The sequence below is a fragment of the Phalacrocorax carbo genome, chromosome 5 (genome assembly GCF_963921805.1).
Source record: "Phalacrocorax carbo chromosome 5, bPhaCar2.1, whole genome shotgun sequence".
Classification (NCBI taxonomy): domain Eukaryota; kingdom Metazoa; phylum Chordata; class Aves; order Suliformes; family Phalacrocoracidae; genus Phalacrocorax; species Phalacrocorax carbo.
In genome coordinates, this window is record NC_087517.1 from 9,568,913 (window position 1) to 9,593,351 (window position 24,439).

Here is a 24,439-nt window from a genome sequence, read left to right on the forward strand (position 1 = left end):
GCGGGGCCGGGGAGCAGCGGGACAGCTCCGGCCCTGCCCCGGGGGCGTCCGCGGCTGCGGGGGCACGGGGCCGTGCGCGGAACCCAACAGCACAGCTCTGCTGCCTTCCCCCCTTCTTTTTCCTCACCCCCGCCCCGTGGTTTCTCTCCGCCGGCGGCGGGGCAGCAGCGGCCGGGGGGGCTCGGCGGAGCCCCCGCCGGGCCAGGACCGAGAGCGGGCGCGGGGCCGGGCAGCGCGGCCCCGCCGCAGCAGGCAGCGACGCCCCCGTGGCGGGGGCGCGGATGGTCTCTCCCGGGCCGGCGGGAACCGCTGTGACACCTGCTGGCGGCGGCGGGACGAGGCGGGCCGGCCCACGGCGGGCGGGGCGGAGGGGAGGGGAGCGGGGCGGGCGGGCAGACCGTGCCCGCCGCGGGGCGCTCCGCGGCCGGCGCCCGGCGGTGATGCGCGGCCGCCCCCGGGTGCGGGGCACGGCGGGGCCCGGCGCCCCTTGAGCACCGACGCGGCGGGGCACTGCGGTAGCGGCGCTGCCGCGGCGGCGGCTCCGCGCCCCCCGCCCGTCCTCCCCTTTCTCCTCCTCCTCCTCCTCCTCCGCCGCGCCACTTCCAGGGGAGGCTGGTGTCATGCGGCTGGCGCCGAGGGAGGGGTGCTCGGGGCCGCAGCGGCAGTGAGAGGCGCCGAGCCGAGCCGAGCCCCCTGCGATGACAGCCATGAAGGAGCAGCCGGCGCACCCGGGCGGCAGGGGGAACCCGCCGCCGCCGCAGCCCGACCAGGTGGGACCCGCGGCGGGAGGCGCCGGGGGAGGGAGGGCGGGGGGGCGGCCGCCGTCCCGGAGAAGTTGCGCGGAGCTGGGTAAAAGTCCGGGGCTGGGGGGGCGGGCGCCCTCGGGGCAGCTCGGCCGGGGAGCGCGGGAGTCCCGCGGAGCTGCCTTGAGAGATGCGGGGAGAGCGCTGGGGCCGCCCGGAGGGGACCCAGCCTTGCCCTCGGGTCGGTCGGCCCCGGCCCCCGGCGGCGGCGCGTCCCGCAGGAGTTTGCGCTCCGCTTCCCCGCGAGTTGCGCCGTGGGGAGACACGCGGGCAGGGACCGGGGCGGGATCCTGCCCTGCCGGCAGGCACCGAGTCAGGGCCGCCGGCCGCGGGGAGCGGCGGTGCCGCGGGCCGGAGCGGGCGGCGGGGGCGCGCCCCGCATCGCCGAGCGCTCCGCGGCGGGGCGGGAGCGGCCCCGGGAGGGTACCCGGAGCGGTTTGGGCAGCGCCGGGGCGGCAGCCGCGTCCCTCGGGCTGGCGGGGGGTGAGGCTGCCCGCGGTACCCCCGCCTCTCGGTGCCTCTCGGTGCCGGGTCGCTGTCGACACGGGCGGGTCTCGGGCGGGCTCCGCGTGTGAAGGCTGGGCACCGCGGGAGCAGCCGAACTTGGCTGCCGGCATCGCAAAATCCAAGTTTTCATTGCCAGACCGCCGTTGTCTGTCGCTCCGGGGCGGTAGCGCTAAGGCATCGGGCGGGATGGGGCTGGTTCCCCTTCCCCCCGCCCCTCCGTGGGGACCCGCGGGCACCCACCGGCCCCGCGGCGCTGCAGGGGCGGCGGGGCCCAGCCGGAGCCGCGCACCTGCCCTCCCGCCGCACAGCTCGCCCTCGCCCGCACACACCTACAAATGTACCAACTCCAACGCTATTCCGAGGTTAAGGTGTTTTTTTTTTCTTTGCACATCGTCGGGACTCACCGCATTCTGTTTTGAACTCCCGCACGCTGAGCGGGGCTTGCGGGGCGTGCGGAGCCCCATTTCGCGTTTTCATTCTCCGTTACGTGCGTCTACAGAGCTTGATTTTCCTCCGATACGCTAACGTTGGGTGAAAAACGCCAACTGTGAAAGCTGCTGCTGTGCACAGTTAGGTTTTGGCAAGCCCGTGCCTGAGGATCCAGCCCTGCACGTTAAGCTTCTGAGTTGTCTTTCCAGTATCAGTGAACCCATTCGTTTAAATTAAATTTGAAGATGTATGCTTTTTGCTGAAAAGTCTATGTGTTATGGCACATTTTAATCAAATACTGATAAAATAATACATTTGAGTCTGAGGAGCTTTCTTGAATAAATTAATTAAGTTGCATTATCTGGAAAAGATGGGTAACATCCATCAATACTTATATTTCATGCAAATAGTAGAATTTATGGAAAAGTCAAGATCACTTTAAATAGTCTGAGAGGTTTACAGAGCTCAGATTGCAGGGACATTGTTTTGCTTTAGGGGATGCTGCTTTTAGATATAATAACAAGTACTTGAACTTAACCATCTTTATTTCTTTATATTCAGTTCAGACATGTTGAATTGCTAGAATGGCTTTTTGTTGTTGGAGGTGGAAATCTTTTCAAAGCAGGCTTAATATTATGTGCCAAAAATTACCAGTTTATCTGCTCTTTTAAGTCATAATGAGGAACAGCAGTAAGTTCTCAATTTAAAGCATGTTAAATATTAGGAATTTACCCTAAACATAGAAATGTTATTACCCGGGTGCTCTGGAGTTCTCAGCCTCTCTCGGTGGCAGGTGGGGGTCCACTGGTCTATCCGCTGTGCCTGGCTGCATGAACGGTAAATGTGAAGTCCCGTATATTTGTATCAGGTTTTTCCAGAGCGAGTTTGGTTTTCCTGGTAAAAGTTGGTATCAAATCAACTTTGATTGCCTGTTGTCTTAGGTGCTAGGGGTGACATCCAGTAAATAATAGCATCGCATAGAAAATATTGCTTTAATGGCTAGCAAGTCTTTTTATGGTTTTAAATGTAAATAATAATAATGCTAATAATAAGGATGCAGGCCTAAATCCTGCTCCAAATAGAGTGAGGCCATGGTTGGTGGATCTCCATGAACACCAAGGCCACTCACGCACCTTCGCAGCAGCCGAGATCCACGTGATCATAGCTCAGCCCCGGCCAGGGCTTGGACACAGGCTGCGTCTGACTCTAGGTTTATGCTGGAAACTGCTGTTAGAACAGCAGTATGATGTGGCTGTGACCTTACCAGAGGGATGTTATGGGTTGGAAGCTTCTGTTGGCTTTTTGCAGTTGCATTTACAGAACTGCAGCCATGGCAGGTGCTGTGGTAGGCATGGGGAGAAAAACAAACAGGGGTTCGTATGTTGACCCTGGTTTTGCATGCCCCGTAGCACTGTCACTGCTTTGTCCGTGTGGAAAATGAATCCTCCTGGGACCTTCAAGAAATCTATCTGTCCAGATACTCTTCTTTAACATTTCATTTTGCTTGGTGAGCTTGTATAACCCCGTAGCGTCACTACAAGTGACACCTGTACTTTATTTATTGTTTTTTTTAACAAGAAGCTGCACCTGCCCTGAGGGGGTTTCCTGAGATAGCAGGAGCAGCAGATCTGTTCTGGTGGAGAAGCAGCTGGACCTGTGGGAAGTCCAAGAAGGAGCAAGGAATTACACTAAGATTTGCTAAGTGTAAAACTCTTTCCTGATTTCAAAGTCCAGTTTTACAGATACTCCTGAGAACAGTCATACTGAAGTTGATGCATTTGTGGTGAATTTATAGGCTTGCAACGTGAGCTGTAGTTTCAGATTACAGCAGGCTAATGCTGGGACTCTCCGCTTAAGTAAAAGCTTGGATTGACTGACTGAAGCATCCACAGCCATCAGCCTATAAATAAATTGGATACAACTTCATATCCAACACTTCCCCTGATGGTATTTTTAAAGCCAGCCTCCCCTGGGCCAAGGCATCTAATAACAACTTCCATTAACAGTGCTATTGATGTTTCGGCAATCGGTTTGATAAATTAGCCAGATTTATTCTCAACTCTTTGCTAAATGATGACTCATATTTATTGCCAAAATTACAGTTTTATGTTCAGATGATATATCTGTGGGAAGGAAGATAGCTGTAAATTACTCGTATTTCTGCTCATTTCTGGAAAGCTCTATCAGAGCACTCAGACTTCTGTCACTTGAGCGCTTGTGTCGGGAGTGAATGTGGCTCCCTCAGTTCCTCTTAGAGAGTACAAAAAATAGCGTTTTTCATCTTGTAGCTTTTAAGAACTGTCCTGGGGTCTTGGACAATGATGTTTAGTGATCGTTTTTAGAAGGCACAACCATTCGGTAGTCAGTGGACACAACATATTTGAAAAATATAATGTACTGGTATGACTTGCTGGTTGATGAATGTTGCTGTCTTTGCAGATGAAAAACTAAGATAATTCCTCTAGGTATTACCTTTGTGAGGCTTCAGTCTGTTTACAAAAAAACAGATGATCTACACCACCTGGTGCTACTTGCTGTTCTTTGTGTGAATAGAAGACAGACCTTTGAAATTTATAATCATTCTCTCCTGAGCCTCTCTTACTCTTCCAGAACTTAAGGTCTTTTTAAAATTGATTTTAAAATAGAAAAAAAACCCCAACAAACAGATTTTTTTTCTTTACTGTATGTCATTTTAGAATCTACTGCATAATTCTGCTTGAAAACAGGTAAGGAAAAATGAAATCAGACTGCATTGTGTTGCGCTAAATAGGGAAATTATTTGGTAAGCATTGAAATTGCATGTTTAGTATACATACAAGGACAACTGAGTACTGTTTGCTTCACTGCCTTGATTTAAGAAGTTGAATTTTGTCTGTCTCAGGATCAGTTTCTGTGGTCACCAAACAAGGGGCGTATTCTAAAAGTACATCTGAACAAAAGAGAACAATCTGTGTTTTGTTTTGTGGTGACTAAAGCCAAAATAGTTTTTATTTTTATGTCTTACTTTGTTGCCTTACTTTTTTTCCCCCAAACCAGACTCTGATCTTGCAGTGGGAAAAACATTGATGAATAGCTCTGTCTGTCCAGAGCAGTATTCATTTTAATGGGGTTTTGTCAAGGTAAAAGGGCTCTCCCCTGCCCCACTCAGGTCATTTTGAGCTTGATGGGTCAGGGAGAAACTTGAACTCTTAATCGTGTACATACCACAGTTCCAGTAACTTGAAAGATTTAGTCAGGTAGTCAAGTCCATCTCCCCTGCTCTTGGTTGTGTTCAGAGCTGGCTTCAGGCTGAAATAAGAAATTCTCTTCTAGTACATAATCCAAAATGACTTTGCATTTTTCCCTGTTACCAACCTGGTGGAACTTTTTACTTGTTTTATTGCAGCAATATATCAAACATTCTGGTTTGCAAGGTTCAACATAACATCAGAAATATCAGGTAGAAAAAGCCAGTAAAAGTGGAGAAATAACGTTATATTATTATGCCCAGAATATTGGATAAAGAGTTAACATCCAACTCCTAGCTTTAAATTTTAAATTCTATTTTGTACACTATATATATGCCATCCTATATCCATTCTGGACATGGAAAGAAGTATTGCAGGCTTGCAATATCTGTTGAATATATGACCAGCAGCACAAGAAGCTTATGTGAAAGTGTATTAACTGTGCTGGTTTGGAATATCGTTCAGGATTCAAGTGCTAGGAGAAAGCACAGGATGTATCATCTTTCAAACACTAAACATGGCCTTGATTCACTTTCTGTTGCGGCTGTTCTGATGTAATTCAGTCACGTACCTGATTGTGGTGATTAGTACAGAAAGCCTGAAGCTCATTTTCCATCGTCATTGCGTTTCTAGTCTTCTGCTGGTCTGAGCTCTGTGGAGCAGGGGCGAGTAGGCTCTCGCTTCTGGTGAAATGCTTGTCATGGTAATTGAGAAGCATTGTTTTATGACATCTTGTAAATAGTCTGTGCAGTATAGGATCTTGGGTAGTTGAGAGAGCAGTCCTATGAGGGTTTTTTTTAAGTGGCTGTATAGTACATAACTGTGTTTCTCTGTCCCAAATTCAGAAGTGATTTCTGAAGATAAACTCACTTTCCTAATGTGGAGAACTTCCAGTGCTTGATCTACCCTCTGCCCTGGGAATCTGCCAGGAGCACAACTGTGAAGAGGTCTGTGCTGGTGGACGCAGGGCAAGGCAATCATGCCAATGCTGTCTTGCTTCTTGTACCCTCCCCTCATGGTTCCCATGCCTTTTTGCAGGTTCTCTGTGTCTTGCTTTGAAAACAGCAGCGGGAGTCTGTGCAGCATAACACAGCACCTGATTTTTCAGTGTTTCGAGCTCTCCACTTTGCAGGTGGATTAAAGGGATTACTTAACGCAGTAAATCAAAAACTGTGAAACAGGGCAATTTTTTTGTCTCTTCTGTGTTAAACTGAATTGCAGGCATGCTGTAGGTTACAATACAATATTTGTAGCCTCAAATGTTTGAATATACATATTGTATTAGTTATTTTAGGAAATACTTTCTGTATTTCTTTCCAGTATCTTCCAAGTGAAAGTATTGCTTCAGGCGAGCTATTTTGATAATTAACAAGAAGGAGGAACTCTTTAAGCAAACTGAGATGTTTGATGTTATTCTAGTATTTGAAGGCCGTCATCTTAGCATTTTTTTAATAACTTGAGGGCATTCGGGGGTTATGTGAATGTGTTACTGACTTGCAAATGTGAACGCAGACTTTCTTCCTGTAGTGGTAATAAGGATGAATGTAATATGTGATCCCTAGAGAAGTGTCTTATTTTGTTGTTGGGTTTTGTTTTGTTGGTTGGTTTGGTTTTTTTTTTTTGAAATGCACTTCACCTATCGAAAAACTTGTAGGTGTACAAGGCTCTGCTTCACATATTATACTTTCTTGAACATTGCACTGGAAGGTGTAGGCAGACTCATCTGCTGCTACAGATGCCTGAGTCCTGCCAGCAGGTAGCTGGCAATTTGTTGATGCTGTCTTTGCAACTCATGTAAGACCTGTGTCATACTTCAAGTCCATGCGTTAGCCACGAAATCTCGACTGTCTCAAACTCTGTCCCTTTTCACTTTAATCATGCACTTCTTTTACGCTCCACTCAGCTGCATCGAATAATGTTCATGAATATAAGATAGTAAAAAGAACAATGCTGATAGTGACTGATGATGATAAATTACTGTATTTATCCATTAGGAAGGACATTGGATGACCTACAGATCTGAGGCTGAAGCTAAAAGACCTTTTCTAATCGTTCTTAACACTGCTGGCAGCAGCCACATAACTTATTATGTGTTATTTATGTAGAGAATCTGTAAATAGTTTAGAATGATTCTAAACCAAGATAAAATCCCTCTGATGTTTGGAGGATGTTGTCTAAGAGAATCAATTGGGAAGTATTAAACAATGTGATAATTTAAGGAATATAAAGACTCTTTAAATGCTTTTGGGGGTTATTTTAGACTGCCTGGGGCAATATTTGCAATTTGCATTCCTTTGGGGAGGGAAGAAAACAAAAAAGTGTTATTTTAGCTTTCCACAAAACAAACTGGGCAAAAATTAGAGTTTTCTTTTTGGAGATACGGAGAGAATTCCAAATGCTAGTGGGGAAACCATTAAACTTGTTTGAAATGCTGGGCAAGTGCAAGAAACTAAATCAAATACTGCCGGTGTGACTGATCATTCATCCTCTGTGTTTGTTCTTTCTGCTCCTGACGGCGCAGAGGCTGCTGCCTTCCTTTCCCCCTTTCCCATCCTAGGGCTTCAGAGGCTGGTTAAATCAAAGCATTTAATATATATTAGGGGAGTCTTTCAGAGTAAGGGTTTGAGCTTAAATACGCTTAATTAGGAGCAATGATATGCTATGGTTTTGAATCTTACAGAAGAGCTGTTTAAATTGGATGGTCTAATGACAGTTCTAAATAAACACAAACTGGCTATAAAAGTTGGGTGCATGAGGCCGAGAAGAGCTTCGTGGTAGTCCCTGCTGGAAATCTTTTAGCAATTCCCACCTTATTTGTGAAGATTTCTGCAATATCTTGGTGCAAATAGCAACACAGCGAAGATCCTACCGAAAAGTTTAGTCAGGGGTCGTCTTGTTCTGGGGCGTAGGTGATTGTATCGGGTAGTTAGATGTCATCAAGTGTAAATATAAGTTTAAATCATCTTAAGCTAATAAGCCCACAAAGTCAGAAGACTTTGAAATGAGTGGGTAGCTGTGATGCGTAGAAATTAGTTGCAAAATGTTTCTTTTTAGTTCAAAAGTTCATTGCATTGTGGTGCATTGAGTATATGTTACCTTTCAGTTCCTGAGATGGGTGGAAATATTTCTATATCCTGGTCCATTCATAAAGTGCTTATTTACATGGATTTCCCCACTGAAGTCAGTGGGACTACTTGTGTGAGTAATGACTATAGGACTAATCATATAATTTGCACTGTAATGATTTTCATTATATCTTGGTAAAAAAAGCTCCTTGGTATACAGTAAGATGGATCGAGCTGCAGTACTCAAGCTGTATGAAAGGTAGTTATCAAAACATTGTCACTGGCATTTTCTGAGGTTTTTGGTAGTAAAAGTTTAGTGTTGTGGCATGTTTTCAATTTCAGGAGGACAGAACTACAACACTAATATCACGTGCCAGACTCTGAAAAGGTTCCTGAAGGCAGCTATCAGTTTATGCAAGTAGTTTGCTTGCCCGTTAGGAGAAAGACAGGGATTATACCTATAATGTAGTATTTCCTGTATTTCCTTCAGGGTCTCTCCATGAAATTCTGTGCTGAAGAGGGGATTTGCCCCTTTTTGGGGCCTGTCAATGTAGGTAGAAATAAGCTTGATGTTATAGCCCTAAGTATCAGTGTAAGACCCTAGATGTCTGATTTCAGAAATGGGATTCTCTCCTGTACCATACTTTTCCCCCCCAGCTTCCCATCTTTAATCTTATGTACCCACACTTTTCCTAACATTTTTCGTCCAGCAGCACTTCTGCCGTTACCAAGACCATATTTCTTTGTAGGCTAAGCAACATCTTTGTAATCTCTGTTTCCTTTTATTTCCCCATCGCTAATCATGTGAAGAATGTTGTCTTACTTAAGTGTACTGCTCCCTTTCACCAACAGCGTAATGGGAGTCTCAGAAGAAAGGATGGTAATGTATATATAATGAATGTATGTGTTTTGATACTTCCATTGTCATCCAATGATTTCATTAGGTACTGGAGAAACATAAGCTTTAAGGACATGGAAGAGAACATACTCATGGTAAAGTGTTGTTGTGGTAACATCTCTCAGCTGCCCGAATGGTGTTTTAGTGGAAGCAATGGAAGAGAGACTGACATTTGATAGAATTTTATTATGTTAGGATAAGTCCATGCTCTAATTTCCTGTCCCATAACATTAATGACATTAATATACAGTAAGCTTCTAGTTAAAGAATACACTGGTCAGCAAATGAAAATCACAGATGTGCAGGGGTTGGAAGGGACCTCTGGAGATTGTCTCGTCCAACCCCCCTGCTTGAGCAGGCACACCCAGAGCAGGGGCACAGGGCCGCGTCCAGGCGGGGTGTGAATGTCTCCAGGGAAGGGACCCCACAGCCTCCCTGGGCAGCCTGTGCCCCTGCTCTGGCACCCGCACAGGGAAGGGGTTTTTCCTCATATTGAGGTGGAACTTCCTGTGTTCCAACTTGTGCCCATTGCCCCTTGGCCTGTCATTGGGCACTACTGAAAAGAGCCTAGTCCCATCATCCTGACACCCTCCCTTTAGATATTTATAGGTGTTGATGAAATCCCCCCTCAGTCTTCTCTTCTCCAGGCTGAACAAGCCTTTCCTCATAAGGGAGATGCTCCAGTCCCCTGATCACCTTGGTAGCTCTCTGCTGGATCCTCACCAGTAGTTCTTTGTGTTTCTTGAACTGGAGATCCCAGAACTGGACGCAGTACCCCAGACCTGGCCTCATGAGGGCGGAGTAGAGGGGGAGGATAACCTCCCTCGACCTGCTGGCCACACTCCTTTTAATGCATCCCAGGACACCGTTGGCCTTCTTGGCCACAAGGGCACAGTGCTGGCTCAGGGTCAGCTTGTTGTCCCCCAGCACTCCCAGGTCCTTCTCAGCAGACCTGCTTTCCAGCAAGTTAACCCCCAGCCTGTACCGGTGCAGGGGGTTGTTCCTCCCCAGGGGCAGGACCTTGCACCTGCTCTTGTTGAATTTCATGAGGTTCCCCTCGGCCCAGCTCTCCAGCCTGTCCAGGACTTGCTGAATGGCAGCACAGCCTTCTGGTGTTTCAAAATGGAGTAATCCTCATGAAATGCATATTAATATGTCAGAGGAGAACTGAATTAGTCTATTTCTGGTCTCAGCTGTATTTATACATGTAAACATAGAGAGAGTCTAGCTGAATATTTTAGCTTTTGTTGTAGGTGGTATCATCTTCATAGGAGAATTTAGGAAAGCAGGTTCCTTCCTTTCTTCCTCGCAGTATAATTAGCTGTAGCATAAAGAAAGAAAAAGGCTTTCTTGTACTAATTCTGTGAGCAGTACAGGCCTGTCTGTCGGCACAGGGGATATGTTTTAACTCTTATTTACATCCTATACACCAAACCCGAAATCTGCTATAGCTGTCTCGCTCCATACAACACATATGGAGAGATGATAGATAATTTCTGAAAGAAGCACATGCAGGGCCATATATGATGACAGCAAGGGAATATATTCAGTGTGTAAAGAAAAAGTAAGCTGCTTCACTGAAAATGTCCTTTTCCTGATGTCTGTTTACCTCCCTCATTCTGGCCACCTCTTTGCATTATTTTTACCTGGGACTATGGTACCCAGCCCAGCTGGAGGTCCAAAATGGGGCTGGATCAAGCTATTCTAAAAACCCACCAGCCAACCAAAACAACAAGAGTAACAACAGAAAACCCCAATCCCAGAACAGCTCTGAGAATTTTCCCCTTTCTGCTTTGCTTCATTCAGGTTATACTTTATTAAATGTGTTATTTGTATCTAGGAAACTGTCAATCATATTCTCCATAAATCTTGCCTTATTTCTGAGCGAGTAAAGATTCCTTTCTAAAATGTGAGCTAGGCAAGTGCAATGCAATGCCAGCTTTTGCATTAGTTCATCTCACAGTTGCCAGCCTAAGTGGTCTTAATAGCACTTCTTTCCTGGGATGAAATGGTGCTTCAGTAAAGGACTTTTTCTTTTCCCTCTAAAAAGGAAGAAGTTTCTGCCAAAGTAACGCATGGAAAGTGTAAAGTAAATAAATGTCCTTACTCATGGCTGTTAATATCTTTAAAACTACTATAACTTACGAAGGTGTAATTTTCTGTACTTTTAATTACCTATTCCATTTTTTTTTGCCAGGCTTCCTTCTTCCATCTCCCCTGCAGTGGGGCAGGGGAGATGCTGAATGTCTTTGATCATCTCTAGGTGAGGTTCTATATTTCTGCTGAAATACAATGTTCCCCAAGTGTTTGTATGCAAACTTGCCCTTTGGCGTTCCTTTGGTCTGCAGTAAATTTTGGTATTGCAGTGCAGTGACTCCTGGGTAAGCAAAACTGTACCAGTGAAACAAATTCTTGTTGTACTTATGGAACTTTATGGCTTGCATCACAGAGCAGTTTCAGCGTGTGACGTGGATTCCTTTAGGATGGAATTAAGCAAGCTGATGTGCTCCAGGAGCACACTTGGGGTGCTCCAGCTGTCAATGGCTGTTTGGTCCCAGGATCAGACTAGAGCTCCAACCCCCAGAAGCAAACAGGCTGTGGGCATCAGGTCCTTAACACGAATGGTTTCTGTCTCCATTTCTATTTCCAGTCCATTTCTATTATCCAGTCCCTTTGCTAATATATGCGTAGCTTTAACAAACATAGAAGGTGATGCATAAGTACATATTTTTAAAAGCAATTGTATGCTTTTATTCCATTTTTCACTTGGTTGTAGGCCTGATGCAGCTGCCTGTAAAGCTTCTTTTTTTCTTACAACACTGGATTTTTTTTCATACATGTGTGGAGGTATGTGTTTGCCATTTTTCAAACATACTAGTGTTCGTTGCCTCTGCAGTTAAGATGGAAATGCACTGTCAAAAATTAACAGGTTGCAGGTGGTGAAGACGTCTCAGTTTTATTAGAGAGATGTCTATGAGGACTGCTCTCAGCATCTGAGTATGGGAGAGTGAATAGACACGAGGAAAGGAAATGAGTATAAGTCTTGCTGGAAGCTTACAGATTATATGATCTGAGATTTTTCCATAGTGCAACGTAGGTGGATGTATCTGAAAGAGTGCTACTAACTTGCAAGAGGATGGAGATCAGGAAATCAGAGATTAAAAGCCCTTGTTCTGTTCTTGGCTGGTGGCATAATTTCTGTAGGACTTGGGTAGGTCCTTGAAAGCTGCAATTTCAGAAGTGTCTGCAGAGTTCAAGGTGTGGTGGTGTTCTGGGGATTTGAAATGTCATAGTTCCCTGTGATGGACAAAAAGACCTCCAGTGCATTCAAGATTAATTAAAGTTTGGGAAAACTTGATTGCCTTTTTAAATTGTTATCGAGCAATGAAACAGAGGAGGTATCTCATATATGGGGAGAGGTCTGTTGGTAAGGCAGTGGTTAGTGGTTAGTGTGAGTCTAAACTCACTGACATTAGTGTGCTTATGTGAGAACAACGCAAATATTTAGATTTAGGAGCGTACTCTAAATCCAGATGAGTTGCAGGAAGGTAGTTTTATTGGTAGTTGGCTAAGGCTCTGGATTTCTGTCCTGAAGACAGGAACCTGAGATGATATTAAATGATCACAGTGGTCGTCATTTAAGGTGCAGTTACTACTACCGAAGTATTGCACTTCCATAAGGCTGTGTTTGCTCTGCTAGTGGAGCAGCTCCATGGGTGGCTGCGATAAAGTGTGTGCTGCTCTTGTAGAGGGATTATGGCAGAGTTGGTTAATACCCACCCTCAAAACCATCTCTGCAGGCTGATCCTGGACGTGACTCGTGCAAGATTTTTCCGTTCATGTCAGCACAGATTGCTTCTGTGCATGGAGTTTCCCGTGAGAAAATTTGTGAAGTCCTGGAAAAAAGACTATATTAAAAATACACTGATGGGTATGAAAATCAGTTTAATCTGACTTTCTTGTGCTATCCATTCTCCATCCATTATTCTAGGATAATACTCTTAAATTGTAAACAATGTGAATACTTTTGAATGTCGGATATGATCCAGTATATCTTTCAGTGATTGGCTATAAAGTGGTTAATAGGGGTAACTTTAAGGCAGCCTTTTCTGTGAATAATTCTGTGGTTTTGGGTAGAATTAGTATTCCCTGTTTGTCTAACCACAGCAGATAAGGCTGTAAGTTCCTGGTCTGTTCTTGCTGCCAGCACAATCCTGTGTGACTCAGCTGAGCAGGATGGAGTCTTAACCACTCACCTGTTTTTAGTAATCTGTAGATGCCGAGGACCCAGGACTGGGTGTTGTTTTCATATCAGTGTGAGTCTTTCCATCATTTGTGGGAACTTGCACAGGTAATAAGGATAACAGGAGCAGCACATGAAATTGTACACAAGTTGCAAAATACCTGAGAAAACTAGCTTTTTTTAATGTCTGTCTGTCTGCATTGCACTTGGACAGAGTGCTGAATTACAGTATAGAGTAATGAGCCATAGTCTCATTTACATGGAAATAATTTCCCTTAATGAGGGGAATGGTGTTGTCTATTTTATTTTAGTGGATTTCCATTAAAAGCAGAGAGTTCAGCACATCCAGCATCTAACGTATGTGCTGGGCCGAGCTTGGCAGAAACAAGGTACATAAATAGGAGGGATGGATAGGACTGAAATCCCTGACTTTGACCAGTTAAGGGAGGAAGCAGATGCATGATAAGGAGTGCCTTCCAGATGCCAGTCTGTGTTACGTTCAGGTGCCTCATCTTCCAGAAATCATAACAAGAACCTATAGGCACACTAACAAAAAAAAGTGAAATAACGAGCATATTTTTTTTGCGTGAGGCCATTTAACACTTGGAATAGAAATGCTGAGGTAAGTTTTGAACTCTCTGCCTTTTGATGTATTTGAACTAAAAATGGTTTCCAGAAAGATGCTTAAGTAAAAATTCTGTGCCTCAGACAGAGGTATCAGAGTGAAATGTAGTGGGTTGCAGTCTACAGGAGGTGAAATGATGGGGATCCCTTTTGATGCCTGGGCGAATCAGTGAACTATTAGTGGTCTTACCATTGTTGACAGTTGATATAAATGAACTCCTACGAGAAACAAATTAAACCTTTTTACCAATCATCTCTTCTCCACCCCACCCCCCCGACTTGCCAATGATAGCAAGCTCCTCCCTCCCTTTTTATATGCTATTGAAAATTTCTGTCGTAATAGCAAAGGAGTAATAGGTTATCTTATATATGAGCTAAAGAGAAGTTTTTCTGAAAAGCTGCAGTCTGAAATATGAAATCCTGCTGTTAGGAAGTTTCCATGCAGCACTTTACAAAACGTAATGTGTATTTACTTTTGGGTCGGAAAGCTGCAGCTTTGACTATGAAAAGGATTTTGAAGCCTGCATTTCTGCTGCCTGTGGTCAGTATCCATCCATGACCTGGTGTTACCTCTGGTTTTAGAACCCCAATCTGGCTGTCAGTACTATGCAAACATGTCTCTTTTTTTTTTTTTTTTTTTCCTTCCCTGACAGCTCAGGAACTTTAATTATACCAGGTCTGACTTGCGATATACATGTTGAGCAAAATAGTTTTTCTGCTTTTTGTCATATGGACTAGTATAATGAAAGAGGCTAAATATGTGTCTTCCTTGTGAATATGCACAGTGGTGGTTCAGTTAAAACAGGCCAAAAACCACTTTAACACTTGTTTTGTGGCTTTAGCAGGTACACGTTCGGCTGTCCAAATGAGTAATGTCGACCTAGCTCAAGTGGAGTGACTCCATCTGTTTGGTGTATCAGTTATTCTATAGTTCAGGGAGGTATTTTCCTCCCAGCAAGAAAAGTCTTGCTTTACATCTGGTGTATCTGGGTTTGATTTTGAGACTGGGTGAAATCTAAAATGTTGTTTTGCCATATTGTATCTCTCTTCCTGAGATTGCACATGATATGTAGAAGAATCCTGTATTTAAAAGTATTTGTAGAAGTAGTGTTTAGTCACTGAAAATGAGTTAACTGTTTCTGCGAAGGCTCTCGGGTTTAGCTGACAGATTACTGGGAGGATTTTGCCCTTAAGCACTTTCTTGAGGTTCTTGGTACAGGGAAAACTGTGCTTCGAGATTAAATTATTCAGCAAGTGTTTTTCAAAGTAATTAAAGCTTCTAGCATTTAATGTTTTATGTATGCAGACAAAAAATGAAGGTTCATTAAATCACGACAAAGGGAAGTTTATTCACAAACGGCAGACGGTAATGTCTCTTTTGTGACTGGTGGAGCACTGTTGAGCCTACTTCATTATATCAAATATTAAGCAGTTACATTAGTGCAATTTTTCTAAGTGATGGCGTAGTTAAAAAGTGGGCAGTAGAATTTGATGCAGTACAGCCCTGGCTTTGCTCAATAGTGCAGAATACTTCTTTTTCTGTCAAGTATCTGATTTATAGACAGTTCTTCAGCTTGTGTTCTTGAAATGGCCAGGTGAGCTATACAAAGCTCAACAAGATCAAGAGGCAGGCCAAAGTAATGATTTTCTTGTTGGAAAGTAATAGACATGCCAGTATAGCATGTAATAACAGCAGGTTTTATAGCGTGGTGCAGAACAGTAGGAATGTGCAACACATACGTTACGTAAATTATCTGTGCATAAGTTTCTGCCAAGTTCTGGGCTACAGTAACTCACTTGTGCTTCCCTTTTTTTTTTTTCCTTTCATTTTTCCCCTTTCTTTTTTCCCATCACAGAGTTTCAATGCACGAGCTCCTTCAGCCCTTTAAAGATTTTACTTGGCTATCTCCTCTGGATTGAGTACCTCATCCTTTGAATACATATACTTGCTGTTCAGGAATCGGTGAACAGTCATCTTTGAAATCTAACCGCGAAACAAACCTCTCTGTTGCAGGTGCCTGTGTGGGTGATGTGCAGGCTCGTGTGCACACTGAGAGAGAGATTCACTCGCTCGCTGAGGCCGGGCATATTTTCATATTGGATGAAGATTGTTCTCAAAGTTGCTACACAAGAACATTTTCTTTCGTCATCCTAAGGAAACAGGGCACGTATTGTCACGTGAAAATGAGGGTAGTTGTTAAAACCATCAAACTGAATGAAAGCGTTCATTGTACAGTAGGTTTTGTGACTCTGGATTTCCCAGTGGTTTCCCTGGCAGGATCTTTCTGCTGTTCAGTGTGTGCACCCTCTGATATAATAGAGGGATGAGGATTTGTCCTTTATGCAAAGAGCTAGAGATCTCACCTTCCTATGGGTTTGGGCAGGCTGCCCATAACTGCTTGGTGCTGTCCCCCCTGGAGATAAGAAACGCCTTCAAGTGATAGAAGCCATATATTCTTAACTTGGGTTAGAGAATCACAGAATGGTGGGGGTTGGAAGGGACCTCTGGAGATCATCTTGTCCAACCCCCCTGCTTGAGCAGGCACACCCAGAGCAGGGGCACAGGGCCGCGTCCAGGCGGGGTGTGAATGTCTCCAGGGAAGGGACCCCACAGCCTCCCTGGGCAGCCTGTGCCCCTGCTCTGGCACCCGCACAGGGAAGGGGTTTTTCCTCGTATTCAGGTGGAACTTCCTGTGTTCCAACTTGTGCCCATCACCCCTTGGCCTGTCATTGGGCACTACTGAAAAGAGCCTAGTCGCATCATCCTGACACCCTCCCTTTAGATATTTATAGGTGTTGATGAAATCCCCCCTCAGTCTTCTCTTCTCCAGGCTGAACAAGCCCAGGTCTCTCAGCCTTTCCTCATAAGGGAGATGCTCCAGTCCCCTGATCACCTTGGTAGCTCTCCACTGGACTTGCTCAAGAGCTTCCATGCCCTTCTTAAATTGGGGGGCCCAAAACTGGACACAAAAAAACTGGTCAGCCAAGTCTGTTCCCATTATCATGGCAGACAATAGCCACCAACTGAATTATCTGCATACTCTTCTGGCGTGCTTAGCAGGTATTGTTTAGAGAAGATACTTCTTATACCCAGTATATCCATAGCGATGGCTTGAGTGGCACGCAGTATTTCTAATACATCTGTGGGATTTTTTTTTCTTTTCTACCATCTCATTAAGGACATACAGTTTCCATTCAGTAAATGGAACCTTCTCTTGATTATTATTAAATTTTCCAATAATGCTTGCTTACAGCACTGACAGTTCATTAAAACAAAAAAAATGAAAGTTATTTTTATTTCTCAGAGAAGATAAATTAGTTCTGGGTGGCTGATCAAGTAAAATCTAGGATCAAATGACTAGCCTTTAAATGACAGACTCTGTGTGGCTTGTTCTGCATATGCTGCAGTTAAAAATAATCTGAATACTTCGTTTTAGCACAGGGGTTGGTTGGACTCCAGGCTGTACAATGTATACATTCTTTTTGTTTTCTGCGGAGGGGGCAGGGGGCTAGACAGGAAGTAAGTTCTTGCATTTTATGAACTACAGTCTCAGCTCCAAATGATAAAATTGAAAACAATTTGTGGCAGAGCATACACAGGAGGAATGTTCTTCAGCACATTTGGGCATTTTGTAGTTATTCTGAAGTTGGATCAGAGAGGACAGGAAAGATTGGCTGGGATGAGGAGTGGGCAGAGAGTGAGATCTGGCCGGGAGAGGTACCACACCGACCGCGTTGTGAACTTCTGAAATAGGACAGCAAGCCAAGACTGGGTTGGCTTTTCCAGCTGGAAGATCAGGTGAAGTGACTGTGCTGGACTGAGAAGCCTGGGCAGAGGGGGAGGCACGTGGCTTCGTAGAGCTGTCTGTAGCCTTGGGTGCCTGATAGAGCTTTATCACCCATTCATTTGGGGTTCCTCCAACACTAACAGCTTTTTTTTCTCTTCCCCTCTCCTGTTACGATAGCAGGCATTCGGTGAAAATACAGCAATGTCTAGAGTCATGTATCCGTGTGCACACATGCAGATCATGGTGGGATTTATCACTGCTGCAGTGGAAACTTCTCAAGTCCCAGCTTCCTCTCCTTATCCTCTTTTTTTTTTATCAGGAAAAAAAAACCACCAAGAAACAAACACCCAGTATGCAAATTCAGAATACCCACCACTTGCTGTGTGAGTGTGAGATAATTTATCTGTCCAAGTATTTCTTAATTATTCTGAGTCTGCTGTCTTGGGTGCTTTTGTAAAGGCTGCTGCCATGGTAAGACTGGTGTTTTATACTCTTCTGATGGTATTCCTTGATCATGGTGAATACCTGGAGGTGTACTTCGAGGTACACCAACAGAGATGGTGTGCTGCCTTCAGTTTCACTGTAAAGTCCTGCAATGCTGTTTTCTCCTGAGTCAAGTCAGACTTGTTTCAGTTCCTCTAATAACTCATAATTCTGATTTATAGTTGTCCATTATTTTTGTATTTTTATAAATACACACACATATTGTCCTGCATGTGTTGTGTTTCCATTTCTGTACTCATCAGCCTATATAATGCATTCTAACAGCTCGCTCCTCTGTCTATGGTTCCTGTACTGTTTATCCCTTTCACAGCATCTAGGGGGGTGCAGCACATCTCCTACTCATTTCTGCAAAAAGCAAAGTCACCAAAAATCATTACTCACAAATATCTGTGCAAAGCTTAGAATATGTGATGTATCATTTCAGGCTAGGAGTAAGAGCCCTAGTTGTTGGAGAGAGACATGTGAAGGGTGTAAAACCTTAAAATTTCATGGGCATTCGAGGGATTTGCAAACCCTGTCAAATAAACTAGTAAGCTCTGTGAAATATCTTGACGGACCCTCCATCAATTTCCACCAGTCCTGTAGAAAACACAGTAATAGCTGTTCCTTAACAAGCAGAGGTTTCACATTTTTGTTCCACTGGGATGGAAACTTCCAGATGATATTAACAGATTGTTCTGCATGGGAGAAGATTCTGCCTTTTGAATGGTTTTGTCCTACCTTGCAGAAAGGTTTTTTTGATCAGGTTACATCAGAGAAAGGGAAGATCGTGATGGAGATAATATTTTCAGGTTATGAAGGTGTTTTCAATATTAAGTCTCTTGCAAATCCACCTTGATGAACCAGCGAGACCACAAAGCGCTTTCTGGTTTTGTGGTTGATTTTTTTTTTTCTCGTCTGCTATATTTCATGGCTATCCCTGTCCTGTGAATCTTTTTGCAGCCAAAAATTCCTTACCCGTTATCGTCTGATCCCTTCATGCATTTATGGATTAAGTTTTTAAGTAATACTTATGAAAAATACATCTACTTTCTGATCATGTTACAGTCCTCTTCTGAGACTTAGAGGTGTCTGTACCTCACCTTGAAGTGTTTGAAAACAACTCTCTGTTATCAAGATTTAACATCACTTGGGAAAAATCAGAAGTTAGCCGGCTTTTAAGATATTGCCCAAAGGCAATGCATTCAGGATGCAGCCTTCTCTGATGTTGGTGAAGCATGAAATTTAAGACTTTCCAGAAGTTCACCTCGAGTATAAAACTTCTAAGTAAAAACAGGATTTGGAGGCTGCCAGGAGGTTAATCTGGGTGAGGGTGAGTTGTTTTCACCAAGAAAAGCCTGTTGCTTTATGGATCTTTGAACCAGGGCTTCTGGTACAGAGGCACACAGCTCTGAATCTGTCAAAGTTGCTGAAATATCCCATCTTTTTTAGTGAGCAATGAAGGATTTTTGTACAAGGTTGTAGTACCTTTCATTATTTCTCCTCAAAGCAGCCGCTCTTTTTTTGAGGGCGGTGTTCTCCAGCTACGTGGCACCAAAGACTTTATTTCTGTGGTTTTGTACTTCAACAGTTCCAGTTTAATTCTGAGAGAGCAGATGGTCGATCAGCATTTCTGAAAGTTTTATTTATATTGTGACAAGGCTTCAATCCTCATCCAAGATTGGATTCCTACTTGAACATCAAGGGGAACAGAGGCATTTTTCTGAAATCTAAATAGATAGGATAAGCATCAAGCAGATGAAAGATAATACTGTTATCCCCATTTTCCATTTTTCTATTTCACTTTCTCTAAAATGTAAGTGAATTGCTGTGGTCTGACAAACCTACCAGAAGCTTGCGTTAGCTGTCTCTGAAATGGGGACAGTGTCTTTCCATATAGAGGGAGAGTATGGAGGGAAGAGTATTTCATGCTCTTGAAGTGATTAGATTTAACAATATACAGAATATTGGCAAAAAATCCCATCAAGTTGGAAAAAGAGGCAGTGAGTTTGTTTATTGGGAAAAGAAGTAGCTGTGGGGTATCAGTGTGGCTTGGTTGGAAACCTTTAACTAGAACTCTAGGATCATTTTCATGGTGACTTTTCTTACTAAAGGACTTTTGGTGAATATTAATGATTTTATGGATGTAAGGAATGAATTTAAATGCATAGCATACCATATAGTGATAACTTACATGTACTGCAATCTGTGTTATAATTATTTGTATATACTGACATGGTGAGTTCACTGTGTACCCACTGTTGCTATCCTGAACTCTGGGATAAGTTCCTGTTGAGCTGTTGTGGTCCTGCTTTGCTGTAGTGCCCCAAAACCTTGGTGATCAGGTGCCTGAGCATGAACAACTGAAGCTAGAGCCTGCAAAAAGCCTCTGGAAATAGTCTTTGGAAGATAAACCATCTATCACTTCAGAAAAGGATTGTGAGTGCATTCATCCCATTTTACAGCTGTAACAATGACTTTCTCTCCTCCTCGTTGGGTGTGTGCCCCTCATCAGTCCTTTCAAAGAGTCTAAACGTCATTTGTGGAAGAAACAGTATGGTTTGTTCTGAGTCTTATTGTTTTGCTACTGACCAGGACCAGCCTTTTTGTGCCTGGATTTATGATACCTAACATGTATAAAAGCTATTGCCTGCCCTTCTCCTCCTGATTATTCTTCGTTTTCTTTCAAAATACACTCACGTCCCTAGATGTCCTGTTGCCTACAGTTGAGTTGGGAGGCACCAAATCATTTGTGATAGTAAACCAAGCTAAATTGGATGTAATGATATCTGCTTCCCAGGACAGTATGCATTTTGGGTAGTTAACATTTGTGAAGCCATTTGAAATGCTACAATGACAGGTGCTTTGAAGATGCAAAATGTTGTTATTATTCCCCAAAATACAGGGCTTCCCACTAGAAGTGCTTCTAAACATGTAGCTGTTACTGTTGAGATTTACTTAAGTCTTCGTCTTGGGATATGCACTGTGTAAATTCAGTTGGAAATTTTATTGATATTTTTCTTAGAAATTAATGAAGCTACAAGTAGCCCTGCTGCTCAGAGAATAGCCGTATTCTAATTCACTGTGCTATGGCTTTGAAGAAACCAGCCTTACAGAATTTCCTCCATTCTTACAAGATATTGAACTGGTAAAGCTGGGTGTGACCCATATTAACCCTTGACTCTAAGCGATATAGCTTAGAGCAAATAACCCTTTCCTCTAAGCAACACCCCTTCTCCTCCACAGTATAGACTGATCTTCAGAGGAGGAACAGAACAATGAGTAAAAAGCTTTAATCCAGTCATCCAATCCCTGAACCTTAAGCTAAAGCTCCAAATCCTATTTTCTTGTTCAGAAATCTTACATAACAAAGCCTCCAGTTATCCGGATGTAATCTGCCTCTTGCTCCCCTGCCGCCGGCCAGCGTGAAGGGCTCCTGCAGTAGCGTGCAGGAGTGGCTCATGATACATCGGTGACATCAAAAAAAGCTATTGTAACAGTTTGTGGTATTTTCATATTCTTATAATTGGAGATTTCAGATGAGGTGTTGATAGTGTAAATGCTGGAAAGGGGGTGTGATGTGGGTGAGCCACCCGCTGTGCACCACGGTGCAGGCCGGCGCACACAGGAAGTGTCTCGGGGCCCGTGAAGTTGGGGCCGTAGCAGCACCCAGCAGTGCTGCTGTCCTTGGGACCGCGTGAGTTTTGAAATGTCGTAATGGAAAAGGCCGGGGAAGGAGGCAGAAGTGTGGCGGCAGCACGTGCAAGCTCGGGCAGTGCAGCAAGAAGCGGTGTCGCAGATGCTGCAGCATCAGCACCTGGGAACTGCGGTATCATCTGGTACAGCGTGCAGTCGGTATGCTGCGGCGGAGTCAACGTGCTACCTGTCGCCAGCATATTGCTGGCACAGGGATTTCTCACTCCGCCTGTTTCTAGGTATGAGTGGGGTGATTTGCCACCGTTTTGGAGCTGCAGGTGCTGAAGTGTGGCTTCACCTTTCCCGGCCATTGGCAGACCTGAGAAGAAAGTCACAGACTGATTTTTGCAAACTCATTGCTCTGGAGTGGAACGGGACTGATCGATATTCAGAAATGCCAAATGCTCGCAACATCCAGCCTGGAGTACTTGGGCTCCTGAAAACCACTCTGAGGCAGAAATGATTACAAAGGAGTAGACAGTAACCAATTTTCATGCCACTGTGACAAAGCCTTTTCAAATAATTGCTTGAAAATACAACTTTGAAACATGTATTTTCTGTGTTTTTAGTGCTATTAATCAGGTAAGCATCAAGTTATTAAAATTAATCTTCATTTACAAGTTTCTTTGAAGCAAAACACTACCACTCAGACCGTATTATTAATCCCGTGAGTTTACCAACATGCAGGCTTCAGAAGGGATGTTGTTTTGCTTTGTTTGGGCTCTTTTGCGTAGAAAACAGCACACGCTCTGCCCATCTGCTTCATTAAACTGTAAAACCGATTAAATTTTTTAACATATTTTAATGCATAGACATTACATATTTTGTGGACCTTCAGTAGCCATCTGGTTTCTGTGTTTTTTTAAAAGCAGACTTAATCTCCTGTTCTAGGTTTCTGGGTTGCTTTTTGTTCTTTGGGGTTTATTTTAATTTCTTTTTAATTTGAAAGTCTTCTTACCTGACTTTAAGCCTTTAGATGAAGTTCTTAAATCAGCAGGGAGGATGAGGCAAATTTTAGGTATTTCAAGAGAACAATTCAGGTCATCAGTCTTTTGCTGTTAATTATAGAGGGATGCCTGGGTGACTTTGCTCTTAAATTAGATGTCTACAGTGGTGATGAAATGAGTCTGGATCTCAACATGGTGAAATGATTTCAGATCCCAGTATAGGTGGCTTAAATCTGAAATACAAGAACTCTTTATTTTTTTTTTAAATTGATATTAAAAATGCATTCTCAGAGGCAATTTTATAAACATTTCATATGCATAAAACATAGCAATGTCTGAGCTGGATTTTCTTCAGATGTTTCCCTGCATTTCCTTTTGAAATGGAGAGCAAGCAAAAGAAACTTCAGTTCAAGGAGGAATTAGGCAAGACAGTGACAGCCAGTGGAGAAAGGAGGCTTGGTCTGCAGCACCTTTGAACCGCTGCCATGATGGTGTAGGACTGCTGACTAAAAATCATAGGATCTACGTCAGGACTCATTTATACCCAAACAGTGCTGCCATAATTCGAGGGATTTATTAAAGTTATGTCATGATTTCAGAGTTGGCTCAAGCTGCCGGTTCCCAGGAGGCAAGGTGGCATTGTGTCAGTGTGTTCTGGTGTCACAAAACTCAAACCTTACACAACGGTGATTGACAAAGATTAATGTTTTGTAATTGTGAACAAGAGGAAGCTAAAGACCTTTGTACTGAGTATTAAAAAAACCCCACAAACCAAACAGCAAGCTGTTCAGAAAATCATATGTGTGGATCAGCATAAAAATTCACTTTTCTGTGTAACGAGAGCCACTTTGCTTTGTTTACTGGCCTCGTTCATAAGAGCATTTTGCTGTCATGGGTGCAGGGAACATACTGACAAGGAGCACACTGACATCTCTCCGACTTATGCCAAGTCCCTGAATATGTTTTGAGATCCACAGTTAAATTTTGTAGTACAAATATTAAATTTTTCACTACTGAGATGTTTTTCCGCCTGAAATTTAAAGGAATAATTTGTTCCTCATGCAACGTTGCCCAAGCTGTTAACAGCCCTGTTTTATGTTTTTGCTGTCACATGAAGAGAGTGGAAATCATCATCCTAGCAACTCTGTGGCTTTAGAAGAGAAAGACAAAAGTGTTACTGTTCTCCTTGAAGCATCAGCTGTGGGACAGGTGGGTTTTTTTTTTTCCAAGCGTTTTCATCAACTTGTAGTAGAGAGCTCTTCTCCATTATATCTGTGCACTTTCTGTTGGACTTCAAAGCCAGGTTCACCCTTAGGTGGTTGAAGTCAGGAAAACTGGTCATATAGACCATAGCAAAGCATAACCCCAACAAGGAGGGAAAGAGGATTAAAATACTGTTTATCAGTGAAGGTACCGTCTCCATTGCCCCGAGCTCTTAAACTGCCTGAGTGGCCTCACTTGTTGGCATCAAGGTGCTCTGTGCTTGAGTGAAGCTGTTCAGATCTGCGCAGGCTTTGTTTTGCTTAGCTGCCTCTGGTTTTGCATTGTGGCACAGGAAACTCGCTGCAGCCCTTCAAAGGAGGAGGTGACAGAGGTGAATTTTCTGGGTTTTTTTTTTTTTTTTTTTTTTTTTTTTTGACCTGTGATCAAATAGTATTTTCAATGGAAAAGAGTGAAGAGGACAGGCTCTATTGCAGCATCTTCCTGGTTTCCCCTTCCGCACTGTCTC

At 43.9% G+C, this 24,439-nt stretch overlaps 1 protein-coding gene across 2 annotated transcripts in view; it reads left to right on the top strand.

Annotated features, from left to right (window-relative positions):
• Positions 1-410: 410 nt before the first annotated feature.
• DPP10 (dipeptidyl peptidase like 10) overlaps positions 411-24,439 on the top strand; it is a 311,266-nt gene continuing 287,237 nt past the window's right edge. For both annotated transcript variants that reach the window (XM_064451108.1, XM_064451109.1), the window contains exon 1: positions 411-770. In XM_064451108.1, the coding sequence (XP_064307178.1) occupies positions 699-770 (72 nt within the window). In that variant the 5' untranslated portion in view covers positions 411-698. The remainder of the gene's footprint in view (positions 771-24,439) is intronic.